Below are 23,796 nucleotides of genomic sequence, written 5' to 3'. Positions count from 1 at the left end.
AAACTTGCTTGGTTCATGACATTAATTCATGCTTTGCTTCTCCTTTTACAAGTGGGTTTTAAAAAGCTTTCAGTTCTGTGGCTAAAACATGTCACTGTGCACAGATGATCAGGAGATGTTATCTAATTGGTAGGTACTTGTTTGAGAAAAGTTAGCTGTTTTTTTGAGAATGACAGTGTGTGTAGGCTGCCCTTTACAGCAGAATCAGTTAAGAGAACTATTCTTGTTCCCTGGCAAATATCTTTCTTTTTTTTTTTTTTTCTTTTTTTGTTATGATTTCAGCATGCTGCTCCCCGTGTTCATATAACTAATGGTAAGGCCTTGCAAGCCAGTGCAAGTACCATTAAGACAAGCGCCATTCCAGTGATAAAGAGACAGCGGCAAAATTGGCTTGATGCTTCAGATGATGGTTTCTTTATAGCCACGGAAGAGACCAGGTAAGAGAAATGAAATTGAAGCAGGGAAAGAGGCTTAACTGCATACATGTTATTGATTCGCTATTTGAATAACAGTTTTTGTCATTATTTGAGGTTGTGTTACAGTGAAGAGCCACGTTATATCAAAGTGTACACCCAATTTTCATCTCTCGCTTATTAACTTTATCGGTGTTTCACTTTTTCAGTCTTATACTTTATGTGGCAGAGGTTAGAACTTTTTAAGTGTTATTAATTGTAGTTCAAATACAATGAAGTTTGTGGCTGATCACGCAGCAAAGTGCATGAGTCTCCACAATGGAGGCTACACTAAAATTTTCAGAACTAGGAAAAATACATAACACAGAAGAGAGAAATATATAGCAGTCAGTGTCTTTTCTGGAATATTAATTCATTTCCAACTAAGGTAACAATCTTCTTCAGTCTGTCATTTCCAAATTAATTGGTAAAATTTAATTAACGCTTACTTTTCCCAGAAGAGTTTGATATCACAGGATTGCTTGTGGAAGCTCCTCTATTCTTTTTTTTTTTTTTTTTTTTTCCTCTGCTAAGATCTGTCCTTTCCCAGTTTTAAACTCAACCTATGAGAAGAAGTTAGTGTTATTTTTGTAAGCTGGATTTCTTATTTAGAAGCACTTTAAAATCTTCCTTAGCTTTTAAGCAAGGGGATTATTAGGGCAAGTAACATCAGACTGATCTTCAATTCTGTGATTATTTCACAGGCCTAGAAAGGCTATCAATCAAAGAAAAAATGTTAATAATAAAATAAGAGTAGGATAATATATGTAAATGTAGAGCTAACCAAGAAAAATACACATATTTAATTTGGTTTATGGTAGATATTCATATGTGGTAATTTGGTGGTTATTTCAAGATAATTTAAACATTGTACTCCATTTTCTTTTGCATGAGAGGTTCAGGAATTCGGTGATAACAGTAGGAGAATGATAAGCTCTTAGGCTTCTGATGTCTACCTCAGTGATAAAATTCAGTGCTTGTCTGATACTGCTCAGTGTGTACAGCCACTATCAAACAAGTCCCTAGTGAGTATATCACCAAAATGTGACAGGTAACCTAAGCCACCAACTGGTTTAGAAGTTTTAAATGCTTTTATTCCCTTTTATTATAGAGAGGTGCCTGTCAAAAAATATGAGTCCTGTGCTGACAGTAGCTATGTCTCCCAACTGATCTTAGATGTAGCCCAGACAGCTAGTTTAGATGTTTAAATTCTAAGTGATTGAACTATAATGATATGAGTCTTACCTTTGCAAAAACACTCATCTGAGATAGCTATGTCTGCTCAAATATCCCTCTCCATCTCCATGGTTGCAGAGGCCATTCCTTGCCAGGGCTGAGGTAGAACTGAGTTCTACCTGTGTTCTGAGTGAAGCAGAACATGTGCCGTCTCCAACTCTGCATTGATGATGATGGACAAACAGGAGTTTAGATGTTGTGACTCTATCTGCTGTTTTCTTTACTTTTTTAATGATTTGAATGGCATTTGAAAGGCCCTTGTATGGGGATCAGAGGGGAATATAACCTCAGTGATTGTCCTTCAAAAAAACTAGCGTCTAAAAGTGCATCACTAAAAGAAGTGCAGCAGGCAGTGCTCAAGAACTTGCATTGGTTGAGCCACTCCTGGATGGTTTTCTCCAGTCTGATAAGACCTAATGCTGTAGGTCTAGCACAAGTACACAGGCACTTACCTTCCTTCCGTGGTATCAGCACACCAGGAGTAATAGTACCTCAGCCACAACACAGTGCAACATTCAAAATTGTAATTAGTGTGAGACAGCAACTTCTATCCCTTGAAACTCCATTTCATGTGAGATTGTTCCTTTTCTCTTGCAAGTCTTTTCCTTTTCCTTTTTTTTTTTCTTTTCTTTTCTTTTTTCCTTTTTTTATTATTTTTTTTTTATTATTTTTTTAAATTTTTTTCCAGTTGATTCCTTCCATAACTCCAGGGATGTTTTCTCCTTCCTAACTTTTTCCTTTGTTTTTTTAGATTCCTTTCACCCTTATTCTAAGATTATTTGAAAGAGATATAGTGTAGCTCATTCTATTCTTGGCTTTCATTGGCCTCTGGCCTTTGTAACTTGAAGTGGAAAGCCCTACCTGGTCCTGCTGCTAATAGTGTACTGATTTTCCAGACAGCTATTAAATGTTCTGCTCCTTGGGAGAGAAGATGAAATAGGCATTGGTCTCTAACAATTGACCTGTCTTGTGATAGGAGTTCATACAGTTGAGCATGGCTATGACATAGTTGAATGCACACAATGGCAATGGGAAAAGATATTTTATGTATGGAGGAGATGACTGTGAAAACAAAACACAATTTACCCAGTCCTACCATAGAATGAAAAAGGAAAATACTTCACTTGCCAGTTTGCAGCCATTAAAAAATGTGCTGATTGCTCAGTTCAGAAAAAAATAATCACATTTGAGTCGAGATACCAACTTGTTTTTTAAGGCATGTTTCCCTATTTTTCTGCATCAGAGTCCTGTATGTATTATCATGTGTATTTGTTAAAAATACATGTGAGAAAGACATATGCTAATTACAATATTTTTTCAGTATAATGTTTGAATTGGATGGTACATAACAGTTTTCATTTCTGTCCAAAAATATTTTTGCTTGTGCAGTGAATTAAGGTTTAAGGTACATATTTCTATAAAACCTCCAGCAGTAAGTCTAGGTATTCTTAGACATTTAGCTAAAAAATTATACCACAGTAATGCTTCTAAACTAAATGAGGTGCCACTTGATTTCATTGTAACCAAGCCAAAGATGTATAACATAAGCATTCAAAACATTATTGTCTTTCAGTAGCTAAGTTGAGTATGTTTTTATGCCTATACTTTTATGTTAAATGATATTTTAAAAGAAATTATTATCATTCTTCCCACCTCTGAATTAAAGCTCCAATCATATTTCTCTAAAGTTCAATACTGTATGTCAGATTGTTCAGATTCCAGGGTATTGGTAGTGATAGATGAGTAGGGTTCTAAGTATTCAGAGCACGGAAAGTAATTATAGAAATTACAACTAGTCTAATTTTTCCAAGGCAATCCTTGGAATTATCCTAGAATTTTAAGACCACGACCTGAATGCCTATTAGGCACTTCTGACACCTGCGTGAGTTCAGCTTACTTGGGATTTCAACATCTGTGTTCAGTCACACAATCAAAGCAGGAATTAATCTAGGTGAGAAGTAGGTAACAGTTCAAAAGCACTTACCGTAAAGTTTCATCACGATTTTATGTTGAACTTTAATGAATTTAATATTTTCACATTTTTCTTTATTCATTCACTTCCTGAATGAAAAAGAAATTCTGATTTCCTACTCTAAAATAACTCGCTCAAGTTTTTATTCTAAAGTGCAAATCTATTTACATGATTCACTGAAAAATCACTCTTTAAAGAGCCTTATATTCATCACTACCCACCAAAGGACTCTACTTATTTCCTTTTAATATAGTTTGATATTAGCTGCTGGGATTGTCCTACCCCTATGTGTATAATTGAGATCAGAGAGTAGTCTCATAACTATAAAGAATTTTATTCAGATCATTGTACTAAATCACCTTTGCCGTAAGGAATCTTTCTGAGTTTTATTTCCATTTTGTTGACTAGCTGTAATGTAGATTCTATTGTAGGCTCTGTTAGAGGTTAATGCAAAAAATGGCTACAGTGTGTGAAATTAAATTCTTTGTAATGAATTACCATTCTGGGTCTTATATAGTAATTGGGAAAATTCTTATGTGGTCTAGTGAAACTTAACGAGAATGTAATATATCAGCTTAATATCTGTTGCGTTACATATGACAATTTGTAAATAAAACTAGTATCTGTAGATTTTTATTTTTCTTACCAGTTCTAGGTATGCAATATGTTTCTATACATAACACTCTGTCCATTAATAGAACATGTGTGTGTGCTGTCAATTATATTTGTACAGGGACAGCTAAAATATTGTGTGGAAAATGACATTTTTTTCAGCATTTGCATTATAAGAAATGTCTGGAAAGGTTTGACTGGAAGGGTTATAGCTGCAGATTCCATATGCTTTCCCTTCATGGGCCAAGAAGCATATTTGCATATAGAAACACAGTTGAATGACTCAATGCTTGTTTCCTTTCAGCGCTGAAGCAGTTAGAAACCTTCTCACGGTAAGTGCAACTCCATTGGGAATGAGTTAACTGCAACTGTTAAAATTAGAATGTGATCTTTAGCTGTTACCAGCAGACATTGCTTCCTTTTTGCTGATAAAATGGCTTAAGAGGCATCTCTGTGCCAGCATTATATAGGCAATTTTCATATTCTTCACATCATGTTCTTCCTCTCTAACAAACAAGCTTCCCTTGATTTTTTTGAGTTACTATGTAAGGTGTTTATGATAATTACCTAATAGCACTCATTTTTACTTATGCATGTCTCATAGCACACACAAAAGCTTAAAGCTAAAGTTGCATGTTGGAAAAAAAAGAAAAAAAAAAAAAAGAATGTGGTGCTCACAAACTATATTCAGCAAAATATTGTATCTTGCTTTTGCCATCAATTGCCTTGTTCTTTTGCAGAAGTGGGGAAGACTAATTCTGGTGCTCTGGCATTTCCTGCTAGCAATCAATGCACTGTAGTTCTATCAGTGTAAATCCTAAACTTAAGTGAACCAAACCCTTGTTATATTACAAGTTGCTAATAACTTGCCATTGTCCCATCTCCTTCCAACATGGGTTTTAATATCAAGTACTGTGTTGAAGTTAACGGTTGGAGAGGCTTGCTGGGAGAAAAGGGACGGGTAGAGGGGTAAATCTCCTGTGTCTTGATTCTTTACTAAAGAAGATACATGCAGATATGGATCAAAGTCAGGATTCCACTGTTTACTCTGAAGAGGAAGAGCTCTTCACACATGCAGTTTCTGATCACAGAAACGCTCATGAACATGTATACTTTTTTTCTCAGTTAACCTCCATTATTATTGAAGTTTTGCACCAAAAAAGTGTTGTTAATGCTCACTCAGGAGCGGCCTCTGCTTTTCATAAAGATGAGTCAGTTTGATTTGAATTGGGATTCCAGATCTGAGCCTCTCATGATTGGATCACAGAGCATAGTGCCTTTTCATTTCTTTACTTGTATGGAACTATGGCCATATGACTCCCATTCTGTATCTGACTGCATGGAGATGCTTGACTGCACACTTGGAGAATCAGCTGCAACTCTAACAATGCTATGCACCAGCTGCAAACCTCTAATCAGAAAATAAATAACCATCTAAAGATGCATTTTTCTGATTCCTTTACTTCTGCTGGATTATATCACTGTCATACATCTTGAAAAGCAGGGATTATAGAATTAGAATATCTCTTTTAGGATTATGTCTAATCCTTGTTGATAGGATTGTAAATATTGATTGGATGAATGTGACTCCAGGTGAGCTTGCAATCATTTCTAGTACAATACAGCAGATGGGGAGTTTGGGGAGGAATTGTCCCTGCTCCAGGTAGAAGTCCTACATGGCTAAGTATTATTCAAAGTTGTTATATTTTGTCACTTTCCTCAAAGCAAAAATCTATAGTCTAAGAATTTCAATGCTATTTTAACCTTATTTAGTGTGGAACATTGGTGAATGTTATGTATTGTTGATGCCTTATAAGTGCTAATTCTCCCCTGACTCTAGCTGAGGTGCTGTGATGCGGAATCCCTATCAGGAATATAGAAAGTAGGTCACAATCTCTTGACCTTTGTTTCTCTTTGAGTAGTTTTCATGGATCTGCAGATAGTTTCTGATGTTATTCATCTATAGGTGCTTTTCTTCTAGCTCATTTTATGATACCTTCTGAATCAAAGTAATATTGCTGTAATAATGCTGATGTTTTTAAGAGCAGGACTTTTCCATGAAACTAAAATCAGCATCATTTGAAGTGAAGATTTTTTTTTTAACATGTTAAATGCATAATAGATATCTACACGGAAAACAACTCCAGAGCTGCAGTGTTTCACCTATTCTCTCATTTGAGGATTGGTTCAGTATAAGTTATGACATTCTTGGTTGCTGTGGGGCTTGAAGAGCATAAGCTGTGAAGAATTTTGTTTTGTTAGTCTTCAGAACAAATGAAATACAACCATGTTGGCTTGGAGCTCGGTTTAAGATAAAGTTTCAGTGATGTTGTAGTAAGCTACTAATCTTGTTTAAAGCTACAAGCTAAGAGGAAGATGTTGACACTCTTACGCAGGACACGAGAAAACTGGATTTAGTTTGGTGCTCCCTCACAGGCTTCTGTGAGACCTCATGCTTGTATCTCCAAGCATTTAGATGCCCAACTCCTCATAGCAAAATTCATAAGCTGACTAAATACTTTGTTGGAGATTTGAATATAATTATGTACAGATCAGTTTTCCATCTGAAGAATCAAATGAAGACTACTTTATTCTTCCATAAGGCTGTTATACACAGAGCATGTCAGAAGGAATCGCCTTTCAGACACTTTTTACCTTTATATATAATGAAGTCTCACGGAAATGCTATCCACAGGAGTCCAGAAGCTGCTGACTGGGACTGGGCAATTTGTTAGTTTCAGATCCATCTCCACTGATTAGAAGGTGAAAATTAATTAGTCCACGGCTTCAGTGATGACAGCAGGGAGACAGAGGGCTATGAACAGATGGTTGTAAATGACCTAGTTACTGCTGCCTGAAAAGTCACACAGTTGAATCTTGTAAAATGATCTTGTAGAATACTACCCTGTTGTGAGCAGAAATTCACATATGCAGCTTCTCTGTGGTGGCTTAGATACCAAAACATATTTTGCAATTGCATTTTAGGTAGGAGTCAAGTGTGGTTAATTTACACAACTCAGCTAAAGAGCAATGACACTTTTAGAAGTGTTACTCAACCACTTGCACGCATCCTCTGTTCACTTTGAGAAGAGTCATTTCATGATCAGACAGAAGGCACGGAAATAGCCAGTGTATTTTATATTTGAGAGGGGAAATATAATTCTCAAACGATTTCTGCAAAATTTTATTTTCCTGGAAAACCTGGAGGGGAGGGGGAAAGGAGCTGAAATTAAACACGGGGATGGTAAGTTCGTTAATGATTGTCTTAAGCACAGATGTTGGTGGAAAAGCTCCTGTAAGATTACTTAACTTTTCCAGGAACCTCATTTGTTTTGTTAGACCTTCTAATCCCAGTTCATTAAAGCTCTTAAATGCATGCCTGGCTCCCACTGAGTGCAGACAGGTAGACTGAGTGTGTCAGACAGTAACTCAACCTTATGTTAAATTAGGATGTCATGCAATTTTTTTCACCTGTTTTCTTAGAATTTGTGGTTTTTTTTTTTAACTTTGAATTTCTTGCAGTACTGTTGGCCATTTCTAAAGGTTTTCCCTCAAAAGCCATCTTTTGTGTTTGTGCAGTAGATTTAATGTAGCTGAACCCAATCCTCTTTACAAGGTGTTTTAACTGAAGGTCCCAGGGCTTTTTGTTAGCTGGTTGCTCAGCTTTTTCCTAAATCCACGTCCCCAGTGGGAATGTATCACCTTGTAATTCTTGGCCTTATTCTATTGTGGGAGTTAAAAACTTATTTGATTTTGAACATGAATTTATTTTCTATAAGAAAACATATTTGTATGTGAAGCCAGTTTCCATTTTAAAAACACTTTACTGGAGCCTTGGGAAACATATAAAAAAAATAATGAAAATGCTAACATGTCAGACCAGCATAGTCTTCCACATACTTCATTATCAAAGAAAGTCAAGATTGAGTATGCAGACTTTATCTGTAGCAGTGCTCAACACTAGTTCTGAAGTAAAAGCAGCTTCTCCTCACAGTTTCTGAGCCTAAACCACAGAGTTTTATCGCATTAGTTCTCTGCTATTGATGGCTGTAATCCTCAAATACTGCTGCTAAATTTCAGTTATCAAAGATTACTTTTTTTTTTTTTCACTGACAGAAGATTTAATTTTGAAGTAGTCTATATATTAGTGTATACATTCAATCATTTATTATTTGTTATGTTCTTCCAAGTACTTGAATTCCTTAAGATCTGTTAAATGCAAGATTCTGTAGCATTAATGTAAGTAAGGCTGTGAAGAAGCAAATGTTGGTCTCTTTTTGTGAAAAAGCGTGCATAAGTAAGTACACTGGGATTTTAAATGTAAAATACTGGAGAACGTAATGATTGTGAAAGACAATCACAGAAATAACTGTCAGTTTCTTGTCAGACATTTAAGGAGACAAGACGGGTGGTTGATTTCATTACTTGTGCAATGAATAGAGGTTAAAACATTTACTTGACCAAATACAATAGAAATATTGTGTAAGTGGTAAAAGCTCAGATTCGTGCTTCACAATTCCTGTTGCACTAGAAAAGGCATTTAACATCTGAGTAGCTCCAGCTTTTAGCCTGTAAATTTGAATAATATTAATATTCAGCTACTCTCATGGATGTTCTGCAGTTTTTAATTAAACAGACCAACAAACACTGTGCAATACTGGCAGGAAACCTTTGGCTGTAAGACTGCAGAGCTGAATGAAATCTTCTGAGTGTAATCAGAAAACAAACTAGAGTAGACCCTTGGTACTATGAATATTAAATGAAAATTCTGATCTTAAATGAAGATTACCTTAAAAATTAGCATATTAAGTCATGGTGTGGCAGAGCTTTCCTCTTTGGAGGAAAGTGATTGATGCTGCAGAGCAATCCCCTCGGGTCAGTTTTTTAAGGTAAATTTTGGTATCCAGCTCTCTCTGGTCTGAAGGATTAATTCTGATTTTCTTCCTTTGCTTAATATTGAATAGTGCCAAGAAGCTCATCCAAGTGTACTCTGATCAGTACATGCATTGTTCCAGGAAAAGTATATGCATTATTGATAAAGATAAAATATTGCCTTTTTTTCAGCTTCAGGTGGTGTAAAATTGTAAACATAGAGTTCAGGCCACTAAACTCAGCTGAAATAATCAAACAGTGTAAGAAAAGAAACAAACAAAAAGCTTAATATGAAGTCATAGAAAGTATTCTCCTAATAAATAAAATACTAAAGTAGTTATATTAGAGTATTTGAAGCACACTGAAAGTGGAAAAGACAACAAAATGCAAGATATTGTTTTTGTTAAGCATGTCATAGAAAAATATTTTTCATGTTCTTCAGTTTCTGTCTTAAGCATTTTTTTTCTTAATTTTTTTTTTGCTTTAAAGCTACTAAAATGTGAGCTCATGTATGTTTTTGAGAATTATGCTGCTAGATCATGTGTCACCAAAACATCTGACCAGTCTATACCTAGCTTAAAGGACAAATCATCCAAGTCAAAACATAATCACAGAATTGAAATCAGCAAAAAAAAAATCTTTCTGAATCAAAATGGTGAGACTAGTCAGGTAGGGTTTTATTCCATCTATTGCTATGTACGTGGCACAGAATGTTTGTAGACCAAGGCCAGAACTCAGACGCTGTATGTTCTTAACCCCTTCTTAAAGATATAAAAAATTGTCTTCTGGAATAACGCAGGAATCATAAATTACTATGCAAGATGTTCAGGAAGGAGGTGAAAGCATTTCTTCATTTACCCTGCCAGTTCTGATGCGTTTTCTCTCAATTTTTTTGTCTAAGGAAAAAATGTATGCTGTCATGTGGGATATATTTTCATCTAATAATGGGTTATATTTAATATACAGAGTGACTATTCTTCTTAAAAATACTAGATGGTGATGACAATTTCTATTGGCAAAGTATAAAATTCTGTAGTGTGGGAATTCACCCACATCCTTTAGGGGAAGAATAAAGGAGTTGCTTTGAGGTCTTCTGGCTTTTGTGCCCGTGGAAGATTTCCTGACTCCTTGGGTTCACAGAGTGCAGACATACTGACAAATGTGTGGTGATCTTCTAGGTACACTGATAGGGAAGGAGAGGTTAAGCAACTCTTTCCTTAATAGAGCAAATTCATGCCTTAAGCTGTCTGAAGTCAGTGTTAACTAAGGAGAGGCTAATTAATTTCAAACAAGGTTCAGAGCAGCTGTCCCATAGCTCAGGTTACAGGTCTGTTGAAGCCTGAGACATTGTTTTGTTTTAAAATACATGAATAATTTACTTTTCACCCATTCCATTGATCTACTTTTGCTAGGTCTCATTCCCTCTAAGATGGGTGCTGTGGTTGAATGCCACAACTCCACAGACTGGCTTTTCTCCCTTCTTTGATGGAAACTGAGGAACATGACTCTGTGTGTGCTTCTCCAATAGGCACTGCTTTTTGGCTTGCAGCAGGGGATAATGTCATTGCTGAGTTAGCAAAACTACACCTGAGAGGTAGGGCAAGTCCCCAGCTACTTAATCCATGGTGAGACTTGCGTTGTCTGTCATTCCTACAAACTATATTGAGGTTTTTCTTTGAAATGAATTTAGAGGGGACTGGAAGGAGTCACAGCTTCTGTGCTGCCAGCACTGCCAAAAAGTGAGCAAGCCCATGTTGCAGTCAAACTGATGTGCTATCATTTTTGTCCTAGCCATCTGCAGTGGGTAAATTTAGTCTCTTGGTGGTAAGTACCAAGCTCACAGATGAACTGTGAGAATAATTCTATCGTTGATTGTTAAGGTTTAGTCATCATGTGATGACTGCTTTATGACAGAATCTATTTAGAACGTTTCTTAGGGGTTAATGGATAAGTTTATCTCAGTTCCAACGTTCAGCTGAAAAATTAACAGTAATGCTGAGAATAATATTTTGCACTTCTTTAATTCTTTCTCTCGGAGCGCTCAAAGCCACTTTACAATATTAATGAAACATGCAATTTTCAGAGAAAACAAAAGTATGGAAAAATCTGCAAGATGAGATGATTTTTCAGAGAGCCATGCCAGTTGTTTGCAGTAAAAGTGATATAAATAATTTCAATAACGGGTCAGGTCCCCTCTAGGAGGCACTCAATAAATGTACGCGAAGGGATAGTTTCTGCTCCAAGGAAGTTGGATTTTTTTAGTAGATTTTAAACCAGCAGCAAGTAGAAAGAGATAGAAAGGCAGCTTGTGCCATTCCACAACACTGTCATAGAAGACTGTACTTCAAACACTTGACCTGGCTTTTTCCTCTCCGTAATGAAATGGCTCAAAAACATTGTTTACTGCTTTATGTATTCATAGTAACTCTAAGCTGTTGCTCTGCTCTGAAGCACAAAATGCCCTCAATGTGGTATGTTGTTTGAAAATAATATATTAAGCTTCTCAGGAAGATCTGGCACAATGACTTTTAGCTGGTGTGTCTGTAAAGTGTTCACAGAGAACAGTTTTTCTCTTAATATCTGTGCCAAATTGGAAGATAACCACAAGCAAAGGAAAAAACTTCCTTGCTAGAAGGGAAAAAATAAGACAAAAGAAAAAACAAATCCATTTTCTTATGCTTGCAATGGACTTGTTCCTGTTGCACTACCAGCAACAACTGTGTAATAATACAGTGGCTGCTCCAAAAGCATTTGTATGATGCTCAAGTATCTACAGCAGCACCTCTTTAATCTCATAAAGATTTTAGCATGCCCTGCCACCTGTATTACTTTTATAATGTAAACTAGTGACTCAAGGCAAGTGTTTTCTGGTAACTGTGTACATAATAAAACATACTTTGTTTTGTAAATGAGCATTTCACAAAGGAGCTTATTGTCCTAGTTTCTATAATTTTGAGGTTAGGCCAGAACTTTAATAGAATATATAGGTACACTTGAGCCTGAAAGTGTTGGGAGAAAAAAAAAAAAGCCTGTATCAGCAAGCCAAACAGGCAAATAAAATACAGCATTCCCACTCTGCATTTCCACACAGGTAAAAATGAAGGAAGTGTTATGAATTACCAAGTTTTGAAGGATCTGTATCTGCATCTACAAGTTCATCTCAGTTAATTTTTCTTTTAGCAGACTCAGCACTGCTCACTTTATTGCCTTTCACTTAGTTTAAAAGTCTTGTTGAAATTAATGGAAAGACTGTAGGACTCCTAAAACAGTCCCCGTTCTTGTAATTTAATCCACTAAAGAGTTATAGTGTACTTCTGGATACAACAAGCCTTCAGGGAAATAAATGGTAATTAAGACAATTATGCCACAAGGAATCATGGCTACTTATTAAGTAGCTGTGTTTTGCTGGGTGGCCTTCAGCTTGCACTCAAAGAGCTTACATTGCACACAATGTTTGCATTGCCCTGGAGCAGCAGTAGCAACTTCACACATCTTTGTCACTTGAAATATAGAACATGGCAAACTTAAAATTGTTATTTAATGCGTGTCTTGATAGTAACACTGATTGCAAATTTTGCATAAAGCATATACAAAAATGCAAAATTCCGCCTTGTTGTAGTCAGTGTTTAAAACTCTGCTCTCTTCAGGGTGGTAGTATTTTGTAAAGCTGGCAGATTTAAGTTTCTGCTTACAATTGGCAAGTCACAGTGAACAGTGAACCCCAATCTAAAGTGTCAGTGAAATTTCAGTGTTGACTGTGCAGCTGATCCATTCTCTTATGCTTGCTATGGACCTGTTCCTGTTGCACTACCAGCAACAACTGTAATAATACAGTGGCTGCTCCAAAAGTATTGTTTTGTGTGTTATTCTGTTGACCCACGATGTCAGAGGTGGATGTTGATTGGTTAAACCTTCCCACCAATTCTCCATTACATGTTGTTGCAATGTAACAGATAGCAACAGAGGAGCAGTCTGACAAAATTGGGTCTGAGACGAAAATCTCTGTTCCTGAAAAATCTAAATATCACAAGAGGTTGTAAACTTCAGTAGATGGTTACTTAGAGGAAGTAGAAGTGCAGAATCCACTTAAATCCTAAAAACGGGTTGGTTCAGTGAACTTGTTTGTCTAATCATGTTTAAGCATGGCATAAATGCACTATTCAGTGTAACCACTGTTTCTACATAGTGTATCACAGTCCCTACATAGAACTTGCAAAGAGAAAATACATCTTAATAGTGTGCAGTACTTACATACATTTCCATATTTCTCTGAATAGCTGCCAGGCACCTTATTTACCTTTATTCTGCAGTTACTATCATGTGTACATAAGTAATTTGTCACCCTCTACATTAGCAACAGTGCATCACATCTGACATAGAAATGAGTGCAGTGGGCTTTATATACCAATCCCCTGTTTGAAGGTTCGATTCATTTTCTTACCTTTGGTCTCGGGAGGACTAGAGGTACAATGCAAAGGCTTTAAAACATTTTTTAATTAGCATTTCAAATGAAGTCTTTAACACATCATGCTTCAAGCACCAGTACAAGAATCGAAAGAAAAAGCGGGTGAAAATGGCAATTACTCTTTCCTAACAACTGCAAAGGATGTTATCACCGCTACAGATATTAAAGTCATTTACTTGCCAGCACCAAATAAAAAGCTGTATGTAATTAAAACATATGGCTGGCATTAACTGAAAAAGGGACAGGAAATTGAACATTAAAGGTGACTCTGCCCTTAATTTGCTGTATTGCTTGGGGAGAGAGGAGATTGTATTGAAGTGTTCTGAGAGAGAGAGACGCCGACAACCTTATCTTAGAATTTCCTACCTTTTGTCAGTTTGTCAGTTACCATTATAACCTGATTACTCAAGTGTTTCCAAAAAAAAAAAAAAAAAAAAAAACCTGATGAAGGGTTGTAAAACATGATCAGTGGCTCTTAAAAAGTGTAACTGTTTTAGATGTTAATTCTTCAGCATAATGAGTCCATTTCCTCTGCTCTGTATATTTTTGCTATTAAAGTCAGTGGAAATTTCCATCCTTCGAGTTTTATTTCTGCAAGCTAATTACTGGAAGCATTTTCACAATTCTGTTTAAATAGAAGTTCTGGATTGTCTTTTCAGAACGTGTACCAGATTAGCTCTTCTGACTGCCTGTATGGAGCTACTTCCATTTATAATAAGTGAAGGGCTGACAAATCAGGTTTGTGGTTTGCTTCATGCAATGCCAGTGATCTTTTCAATTCTGCCATTCTTTGTGCTAGTTGTTAAATACATCTCTTGAATCTACTATCCTTGCCTAACAATCATAAATCCTAATCACAGATATTTTACTATCCTTACATTTAGTATGAGCCGTATGCTTTTTTCACTGTTAGGAACTCCTTGACAGCTTATGAAGTTTCCATATTATAAAGTCAGAAGGGCGAACTATTATCTAACCATTTTATAAACTGTGGGCTTCTCAGTTTAATGAAAACATCAGTTCTTTAAATAAATACACATTCTGCAACAAATGTATTAAAAAGGGATCCAGTTCTGTAGGCTTTTTCTGAAGTGATCCCCATTACAATATTTGAGGGAAAAAACTCTCGTCTATTAACATAAATTTATAAAGCCTTGCTATCTGATTGTTTTAGAAATACATATTTCTAACAGTTTAGGGTTATGTTTCTATGATCTTACCATTTTGAATACAATTCCTTGTCAATTTATTTAATATCACCTTAGGCTTAAATTGAGATGACCATGTAAAGTAAGTAATCAATGAATAAGTTTGTATTTCTGTGGGACTGCATGAATAGCTGAAGCTTTGCTTTTTGGAAATTCATTTCCTTTTCTTTTATTATGCTTAGTACTGAATGATGCTAAATCCTAGCTTGGTATTCCAGACCATGAGATGCTGACGACATCCTACTTTCAGGCAGCTAAGACAAATACTTCCCTATGCCTTTCAAAAACATAAACCAAAATAGGCATATTTTTCAGGCTCCCTTAACAGAGCTCAGTATATTCTCCTGATTTTTGGCTTATTGTTTTGTCCTTGATTAGATTCTTTTCTCTGGCTCAGTAACTTGGTTGGTAGCTTAGATTCCTGAAAACTCAACCAGCAACTAAATATGCACTTGAAAATTTAATGTGCAAATAAGAGCCATTTTAGTACTCCATAGACTATATTTTAAGCTGTCCCTGTATTTTCAATTTCAAGGACCACCATTTTTCAGTTTCAGTGTTAGCAGCCCATTAAGATGAAAGGAAAAAATCAATTATTTGGTTTCTCTGTCAAAACCTTGATGCACTCTGATGAACATCAGCACTATGTAATTTGCAATCAGGTCAGATTTTCAACTTCGAAAGTCTGAATTTGAACATCTGATCTCTCTAATTGGTAAAGGGCAGCATTCACTGTAGTTCATTTCCATAAGCTCAAAACCTTTGTAATTTATAAACTGTCTAACTGAAAGCTGGGATAACAAATCTGAGGGAATTCAAAAAATAAGTAATTTTCCACCAACATGTAATATTCTGGACCCTGCCAATGAAGATGATTCTCAGTATACTGTATTCATCATTTCCATGTTTTCTGCTACTTTGCTCTGGTTATAGTTTATGGTTTTGATTTATAACAATACAGAGACAACAGTGCAGTTGGAACTTAACTAAGCTTTTTCTATGAAACTAATTATCCTTGAATGCATAAGATTACAATACAAACAACATGACCACCTCTAGTTAATGTTTGACTAAAATTAAAGTGAATTTACTGCACCTGTAGGGTACTAGCACAAAAAGCCCAAAGTCTCAGACTATCCGTTATTTGCAAAATTGGTACAGTGAAAATAACCACACTGAAAATTGTTCCCAGTCTATCACTTTTAAAGAAATAACACATTTGTTTGGGTTCTTTCTTCTGTGACCCTTCATTATTATATTGAAATCGCACATTTGAGTATTCAGTCCCAAGATTTCATATAATTAATTGTTATCATCCCAATATTTTCTAACACCAATTCATTGAGTGAGTGTCAGTTACTAGTTGGAGACAACTATGAATCATCAGTTGATGGACAGGCTCTGTCTAGCTGACTGAAAATCTCTTTTTCCAGGAACTAACCTTCCTGCTCTGGTAAGAGTAGCTGTTCGTTTGCTTATTATCTCTTCAGCTGTCTGTTAAAGACTGAGATTTATCTCTGCTATTGTCTCTTTCTTCTTTCCCTCCTTTCCTCCTTCCCTTCATACAGAAAAATCCGTAAGAAGTTTACCAAGTTGCAGCTGAAAAGAGCTTCCAGAACACCTTGTTCTCCAATTCTTGTGAAGACAAAATCTCTCATGAACAATAGGCAGGCACGAATAGAGCCGAGAACCATCACGCATTGAAGACACAACAGCATCAGCAACATAATTATGTTAAAATCTTGTTTAATTGTGAACACAGATACAACGTGACCTTCCACATCTTCAGGACCTATATGGACACTGTGGCTGGGTTCTGTGTTCTGGTCAGGATCCAACAGTAGCCCTTGTTCTCCTTTGTCTCTGTAAGGGCTACTTAAGGTTTGCTGTGCAGGCCTATTGATGATTGTCCTGCTATCTCCCCCACTTCCCCTCATCACACTTGGATGGTCAGAGAGGGACTATTCATACTGACCGCAAGGAAGAAATATGGATGCGGTGTACCCCTCACAATTTTGTCTATGCCTTCTAGTGGTGTGATACAGAAATAAGCACCTTTAAAAACAATTGCAGTGTCTTTGTAACAGGATTTAGCCTATAGGAGTCAGCATCTTCAAAAAGTGCTGCAGACTTCAAATGTTTGAATTTTTTAATATTGGCTTGAATCACTTTGGATTTGATTTTCTGATCTGCTGAGCAACCAGAAGCTGGAATGAGGAGTTGTTCAGCACTTCTGAAACTTGAACCAAATTAGGTAGTGCTCAGAATTAGTGGCCCATTTTAAAATGCTGACCATATTAACTTTGGTTAAAATCCTAGAAAGTATCATGTGTGGCCATGACCATCTGGCTGGTATGGTTATCTATATATTTGCAAGCATCCACCTATTTGTTTGGGGATTTTTAGCATTTCTTGAAGTCTATTTTGAACAGTCAAAGCCAGCAGAATGCCATTCCCAGGAAAACATGAGGAAATAAGAGTATTTCCTATTAGCAATGACTCTCCACTAAATAATTACTACATTTTTATACTTATGGACAAGAAAGTTGTCTTGCTGCAGAATGCTTTGAAATTCATACTTGTAAGGCTACAGGTGGAGACTTACCATGGAGAGATGATGTGCCTTTTGTAACTACTTGTAGGAAGCTGTCAGTCCCCCTGAAAGTGGGAATGGCAACAGAGGCAGGTCTTTTTTCTACTCAGGTACTTACAGGTGAATAATCTCTGCCCTACTTTGAGATCGAGAGGCAAGCAGTGTGTAGCACTGCTGTGTAAACCTAAGCTGAGATATACTGATTATCTTAAGCAAGGTATGTCTTTCAATAGATTTTGTTTCCATATGCCTTTTAACAGATAGTCAGACACTGAACGCATCACTATAAGCTGGAATAAACTTCAAGATGTTTTTTCTAGTTCTTTACTAGGTAACTCTAGCGGCACTGTATTATCTGGCTATGGATATATGCCCAGCTCTGTGGTAAGAAAGATGAAGGTGTAAGTAGTATCTCATACCTCTTGGTGATTCCCCCCCTTCCCCTTCCTGAAATATACACCCCACGCTATTTACAGTTTCAGTCTGAAAGATCATCTGTGATACCAGCCTGTAACTAGCCATGCTGACCATGTCAGATTTTGAACACTTGAGACAGTCACCCAGACGCTTCCTTGAGAAAGAAAGCACACTGACCTTCTGAAGGAACTTGATTTTACAGAGTGACGGATCCAGGTCTTGTCCACTGTCCTTCACCAGCAAGCGAAGGGTGAGTAAGGAGGAGAGATTTGGACCTGAAATGTTTCTAGTACCCTGAGCACCCTACTGAATGTCACTGATTGGGAATCAATTGGAGAAGACCTGGGATTCATCCGCTTACAGATTTTTTTCCAGGAGCCACTGAAGTGTGCAGCCCTGGGATTCTCTTCTATCCACACAATCTGCTTTTTCCTCACAACAGGAGAGTATTTCATCAGATACTGAACAGCCACAACCCATTCTTATTAGAAAGAATTGCCTTTATTAACTGCGACATATGGAAACACCTTCTGCATAATAGCTTTCTCACCCATTAAAATAAAGAAAGCATGATTACTCAGCAATCTATTTGACTGAAAGTATGAAAAACATAAGCAGAAAGTGCTTTGCCTCCCTCAGGCACCCCTGAAATCACACACAACAGACTCATTTTCAAAGTGTCTTTTGCTGTAAGGTGATGGATATCTTTTTTTACCCTGCCTTATTAAGCCTGTACTCGAATTATTTCAGTCAGTGTGCTACAGTATCTAGCCAGTATTCTGTAAAATCCTCGTGTGTTTCTGCCTTTGACAAAAGTATTAGTATTTGTAACAGTCCCTTGTGACATCATTTTTTTTTCTGTCCCTCTGAGGAGTGAGAGATTCATAACGACTCCCTGTTATGCAGCTTGATGCAACTTAACATATTCTGCATCAAGCATCCAAGGTAAGGAAGAGTTCTCCCTTGCAGCTTCAAGCCAAGGGAATTCATCAGGAAGCAGTAGAAGTAATGCTGTGACCCTGCCTGGCAAAGTTGTGCCACTGGTCACAATAGCCAACAGCCAACACTTGCAGAGGTTTAACGCAGTGGAGACTGTTCACTGATATAACACTGATATAACCATCCTCAAACTGCTTTGCATGCAGCTGCATGGAGACCTTCCTTCCTCTAAAATGCACACAGTGCACAGAGAAACTGCACGCCGCGTATCGCACCTTTGTCTTTACATGCTCTCTCTCAATCTTACCCTTCCTGTGAGATGTTCTCCAGGGATGGATACAGAATTTACCTGTGAATTTCAACAGAAAGCAATGATGGAAGATTAGGTGAAAATATGTTCCCGCTTCATTTGATTTCTGTAGAAATTGTGACAGTTCTTTCCGCAGCATCTCGCAATTCCATGCTGTCTGATGAGTTGAATTTTGTTTTTTGTTTCCTGCTGACCTTGAGCGAAGATGGCACATTCCTGTGTAAGTTATAACAGTACTGTTTTTATCAAGCTTCTCAAGCTAGTTATTTTAAACCTAGCTAACATATCTCAGTCATCAACAATGACACTGAGTATAAACATATGCCTCAGAAGAAAGGACAAGACATTTGGTTCTTAACATGGATGTGAGCAAGAAAATCTAGGCAGCTTCAGTACTGTGTTTGCAATATGATTTATTTTCTTGTTAGCTAAATAAGAAAGCTATCTGAAAAACCACCTCTCCCTTTACAACTACAGAGTTCAAAAACCATGCAAAATACATGCTCATTTTTTTGTCCAGAGGTCTCATATAAAGAGGAAGAAGATTTTGTTAAAATTCAAATGTCCATGTTACCAATTTCAAGTATGTAGCTAATCTGCAGTCTTGAAATATTTAGTATATTTTTTTAGATTATTTTTCAAGGTTATGACTTGGTCAAGGAAGCTTTGGTTATGTAGGATGGAAAAATGAGATCTGGGAATACTTGAAATACATTGGCGACATTCCAACTACATCCTGAATTGGTTTTTTATTTTGATCAAAAGCAAATATTTGTTTCTGTAGTTCAAAACTTACAGCATGGTACAAGAAAATGGGGATTAAAAATGAAAAGAACGAATGAGTAGAAAAAGAATGAACCAGAGTCGGCACTTACAAGATGCGCACCTTTTATTAAACTGAAGCAAGCCCTTTTTTTTTAATAAATATCATTTTAACCTAGGCACTTTCCTAATTATAAAGTTACAGATAAAGTGGAATGGCTGCGTAGTAGTTTCTGGTATAGTCACAGCATTATATCCTACAGCCTTGTGTAGAGAACAATTATACTCCTTCTGAAATATTATATTGCAAAATACAATATTGTAGACACAGTGCATTTGTATATGTGCAATGCTGTGGTAATGGAAGTCTGTTAGAATCCTCTGGAAATGTCAGCAAAAATATTTTTGTTTTACGTTTCTTCTTGAAGGTCTTTTATGTAAACCCGTGTCTTCATAAACCAGAGTGGGTGTCGAAAGTTTATATAACTGCAGAGTGGAATTTTTTGGAGTAAGTCAGGACTTTTTTATTCAAATGTTGCATGTAGAGGGAGGAAACCTAATTTTGGAATACATGAGTTTTGGGTAAGAGTTTTCAGATTGTACTATGCAATGATCAACACAGATTTGCAGAGTATGCTCCTGTTGCTCATAAAGGCTTAACAGTTGTTACTGAAATACAGTATTGAAAATTAAAAAGAGAAGCATAAAAAGCTGTCATTTTTAGAATTCTTTAAATTCTTTAGATTGCAAGTGAATTTCTCAAAGGAATGGTAAAACTGGGAGGATCAATGCTGAATATTTGAGGATGTGGAGCACCTTAGAATGAAATATATTACTGTCTGATTTGCATTAAAGTGTCTTTGTGCACAAGCTTTATGACTCTTGGTCCTTTTTGCAGGAAAAAAATTTATGCATTGACACTATCTTACAGGCTGTTCAGTAAACAACAAACTGAAATGTGATGAACTTTTAAAACTGCACTGGTGTTAAAGACACAAATACTTGTCTGTGGATAAAGAGAAAAGATTCAGAAGGCAGAGAGAAAGAGAAACATGAGGTATTGTTTATTGTTCATTGTATTGGAACTAGAAAAATGGTTTGAACCAGGTTTGAACTGAAATCTAGGTAAAAGGACTGTTACTAGAAGATACAGTGTACATTACAGTCTTCAGTGCATTGACATTGGCATCCAAACTTTGCAAGTCAGTATTAGTGTCAAAAAATTACACTGCTTTCAATTTGGTTGCACTTAGAACTGGTGACTTCTATGAGAATATGGGATATAAACTGGATAGTTTTCTTTACTAACGTGCAAAACAATTTCCTCAGTTATGGTGGATAGGTGTTGTTTTGTTGTTTTTTTGTTTTGTTTTGGTTTGTTTTTTTGCAGAGGAGGAGATGCACACACTGGAATTCTAACAGGACTGCTGCTTCACAGGTTTGTCCAAGGCAATTCTTTCCATCTCGTAATTGCCCCATCTATCCTGGAGGCATCTGTAAATTTTGTTTCAAGTGCTTGCATTAGAATGGATATTCTTTGTCATCCTCTCCTGCCAAGAGGCGTAGGCAGATTCCAAGTCCAAGTATGGTGTTTGGGTTTATTTGGGATGATAAATTACATATATCAATTCTTCTGGGTAAGCAACAATGGTAGTGAGGAGGAGATGATCTCTGGATATAGTTCTTCGCTGGGGTTGCTGGGAAAATTGGCATCTTTTTAACCAAGCTAGGAATAAGCCACAATCAAAAAGCAGGAGGTCTGAGATGCTCATCTGTTCCACTAGTGCAGATTTTTATGAGCCCATCATGCAGGCTCTAGTTCATAACTGGTGAAAATGCATAGCTAATGAAAAAAACACTATGAAAAATAGTGTTTTGTAGCTGAGAATTTGCTCTATCAAATAGATGTTATTGTGCTCTTTGTGGCTGCTGTAGTTTTCATAGAAATAAATAGGAAGTCTTACTTTTGGAGAGACCTTTGTAAGTTAAGCAGGGGAACTTTATGAAAATGAAATCTATTTGTTACTAATATTATGGTAGCATCTAGACATCAGGGCAAAGCACTGTCTCTGACCAGTAAGTTTTTCAAATAAGCACTCAAATCAAAGTCCAGTCTGTGTAGATGGAAGAAGCAGAGTTGATATGTCAGCAACATTATGTGATGTGCACATTTGTTTTCAACTGGCTTGATAGAGCCTTGTAAAGAACAAAATCTCCTGCATGAAATAAATTTCAGTCTTTATTGCCTAAAGCAAGAGAATGAGAGGAAAGGGTTAGAGCCAGATTTTGATGCTGCTTCACTTCCTATCGAGTTAGAGATTCATGGCTGTAGAATCTCTTCCCAAAATAAAGGGACTTCACAGGTACATCTGTGAAGCTAAAAAGTAAGTAAAGCATGTACAAGCTTAAAATAGCAAGACATAACATAATAGGTCACTGAATATAGTTTTTTTATTTGTTACATGGCTGTAACTGTCCGTGGCTGAAGGATTGGACTGTCCTTCAAGCAGTCCTTTCTCTTCCCAGTTCTCTGTTTGCTTTTACTGCATTCATCTAGCTGTTGCACTAGTGCCATTTCTGCAGCCTCATAGTTGCATACTGTGAGAAGGAACAGCTAAAATAATTTATTGGAGCAGATGCAATGAAAATTGGGGGATGAATGACTCCACATTTGTTTTCTTTCCTTCATTTGGCTGGGCACTTAAACTATGTGTGATTTCTTTTTCCTCAAATTTTTAACTTTTCTGCAGTCATTAAAAACAGAGACAAAGTAGACTATTTCCCCACAAAGTTTCCAGATTTGGGAGCACCAGTTTGTACAGAGAAATGCATTGATTCAGGGGGATTTCCATTAGCATTTTAGTCTCTTAACAGACAGTGAATCTAAGCAAACTTACCCTGAATGCCTTTGATCCTTTAGGAAATGCATTTAATCCATAAGGCACCTGCGTCCATGGTCTGCTTGCAGGAGCCTGACTCAGTTCTAGCCATTTGTTAATCCAGCCCTAGTGCCTATTTTTCCTGTTTGCAATAGTAGGCAAAGTATTGATTGGTCTTTACAAGAGGGTTAGACTCCATCCTGCAATTTGTACACAGTTTAGGCGTGGTTAAATAAATTCTCTCATTCTGGGACTAAAGCAGGTTTCTTGGCAATGATGGAATTTGTAGCTTAAGAAATGGTTGAGACTAGCTGAGGACTCTGGAGGTGCTCCTATTCCACTGCTGCATAACCAGAATATGCACCAGCTCTCTTATTTAATGGCTTATTTGGATCCATTCCCCTTCTAAGTTCAAGCACCCTCATCCTGCCATGCTTCCTTTAATGCTCATCTCTGTCTGTGACTTTTAACTCACTTTTCAGAATGATGTCAAGGGAGATTATAATTAAGAAGATGCTATAACCACCTAGAAATTTTTGCTCCCTCATCCCTCCATAATTTTCAAGTTTAAGGCTGTTTTATCTTCTATTACTCTTTCCCTTACACCTTTGTTTATTTTGGTCTTTCCTTTACTGATGAAGATTAATCTAATATGCTCAGGTTTTACTTGAAATATGATAATCTTCAAAGTCACAAATTTGTACCTACTAGGGTGGAGGGCAATAAACCTAGATAATGTGCTGGCCAAATAGAATTCTAATCCAGACTAATATTTCAAGTCTCTTCAGTTTATTGGGTGTTTGGAGCCACCATTCTGTACTGTCTGTTCTAAAGTCAGGAGCTTGCTGCAAACTTGGGGTCTCAACCTATTTGGCTTTTTATCCTTCCCTGAGGCTTAAAGGAGTTCTGCTTCAGGGTTTGGCTCAAGTGTGTCTATTAAGCATGCCTTGCCAGACTCTAATTAGACCTGCTACTTGAATGCTGAGTAGCTTTCTTCTGTTTACTATTTGTGTGGATTAAATTTGATAGATTTCAGTAGAAGAATATAAATGAAGTGACTGTCTAGCTCTGGATTTCTT

At 36.7% G+C, this 23,796-nt stretch overlaps 1 protein-coding gene across 1 annotated transcript in view; it reads left to right on the top strand.

Moving 5' to 3' along the window:
- MTA3 (metastasis associated 1 family member 3) overlaps positions 1-20,730 on the top strand; it is a 122,249-nt gene extending 101,519 nt beyond the window's left edge. Inside the window, exons 18-19 of the mRNA XM_042893279.1 lie at positions 283-437; positions 16,386-20,730. Coding sequence (XP_042749213.1) covers positions 283-437; positions 16,386-16,521 — 291 coding nt within the window. The 3' untranslated portion in view covers positions 16,522-20,730. The remainder of the gene's footprint in view (positions 1-282; positions 438-16,385) is intronic.
- The last annotated feature ends 3,066 nt before the right edge of the window (positions 20,731-23,796 follow it).

Source organism: Lagopus leucura, unplaced genomic scaffold, assembly GCF_019238085.1.
Source record: "Lagopus leucura isolate 7727_CA_CO unplaced genomic scaffold, USGS_WTPT01 Super-Scaffold_73, whole genome shotgun sequence".
NCBI classification, from domain to species: domain Eukaryota; kingdom Metazoa; phylum Chordata; class Aves; order Galliformes; family Phasianidae; genus Lagopus; species Lagopus leucura.
The sequence above is the reverse complement of the archived record's forward strand: the minus strand, read 5'-3'. Positions and strand labels throughout refer to the sequence as shown.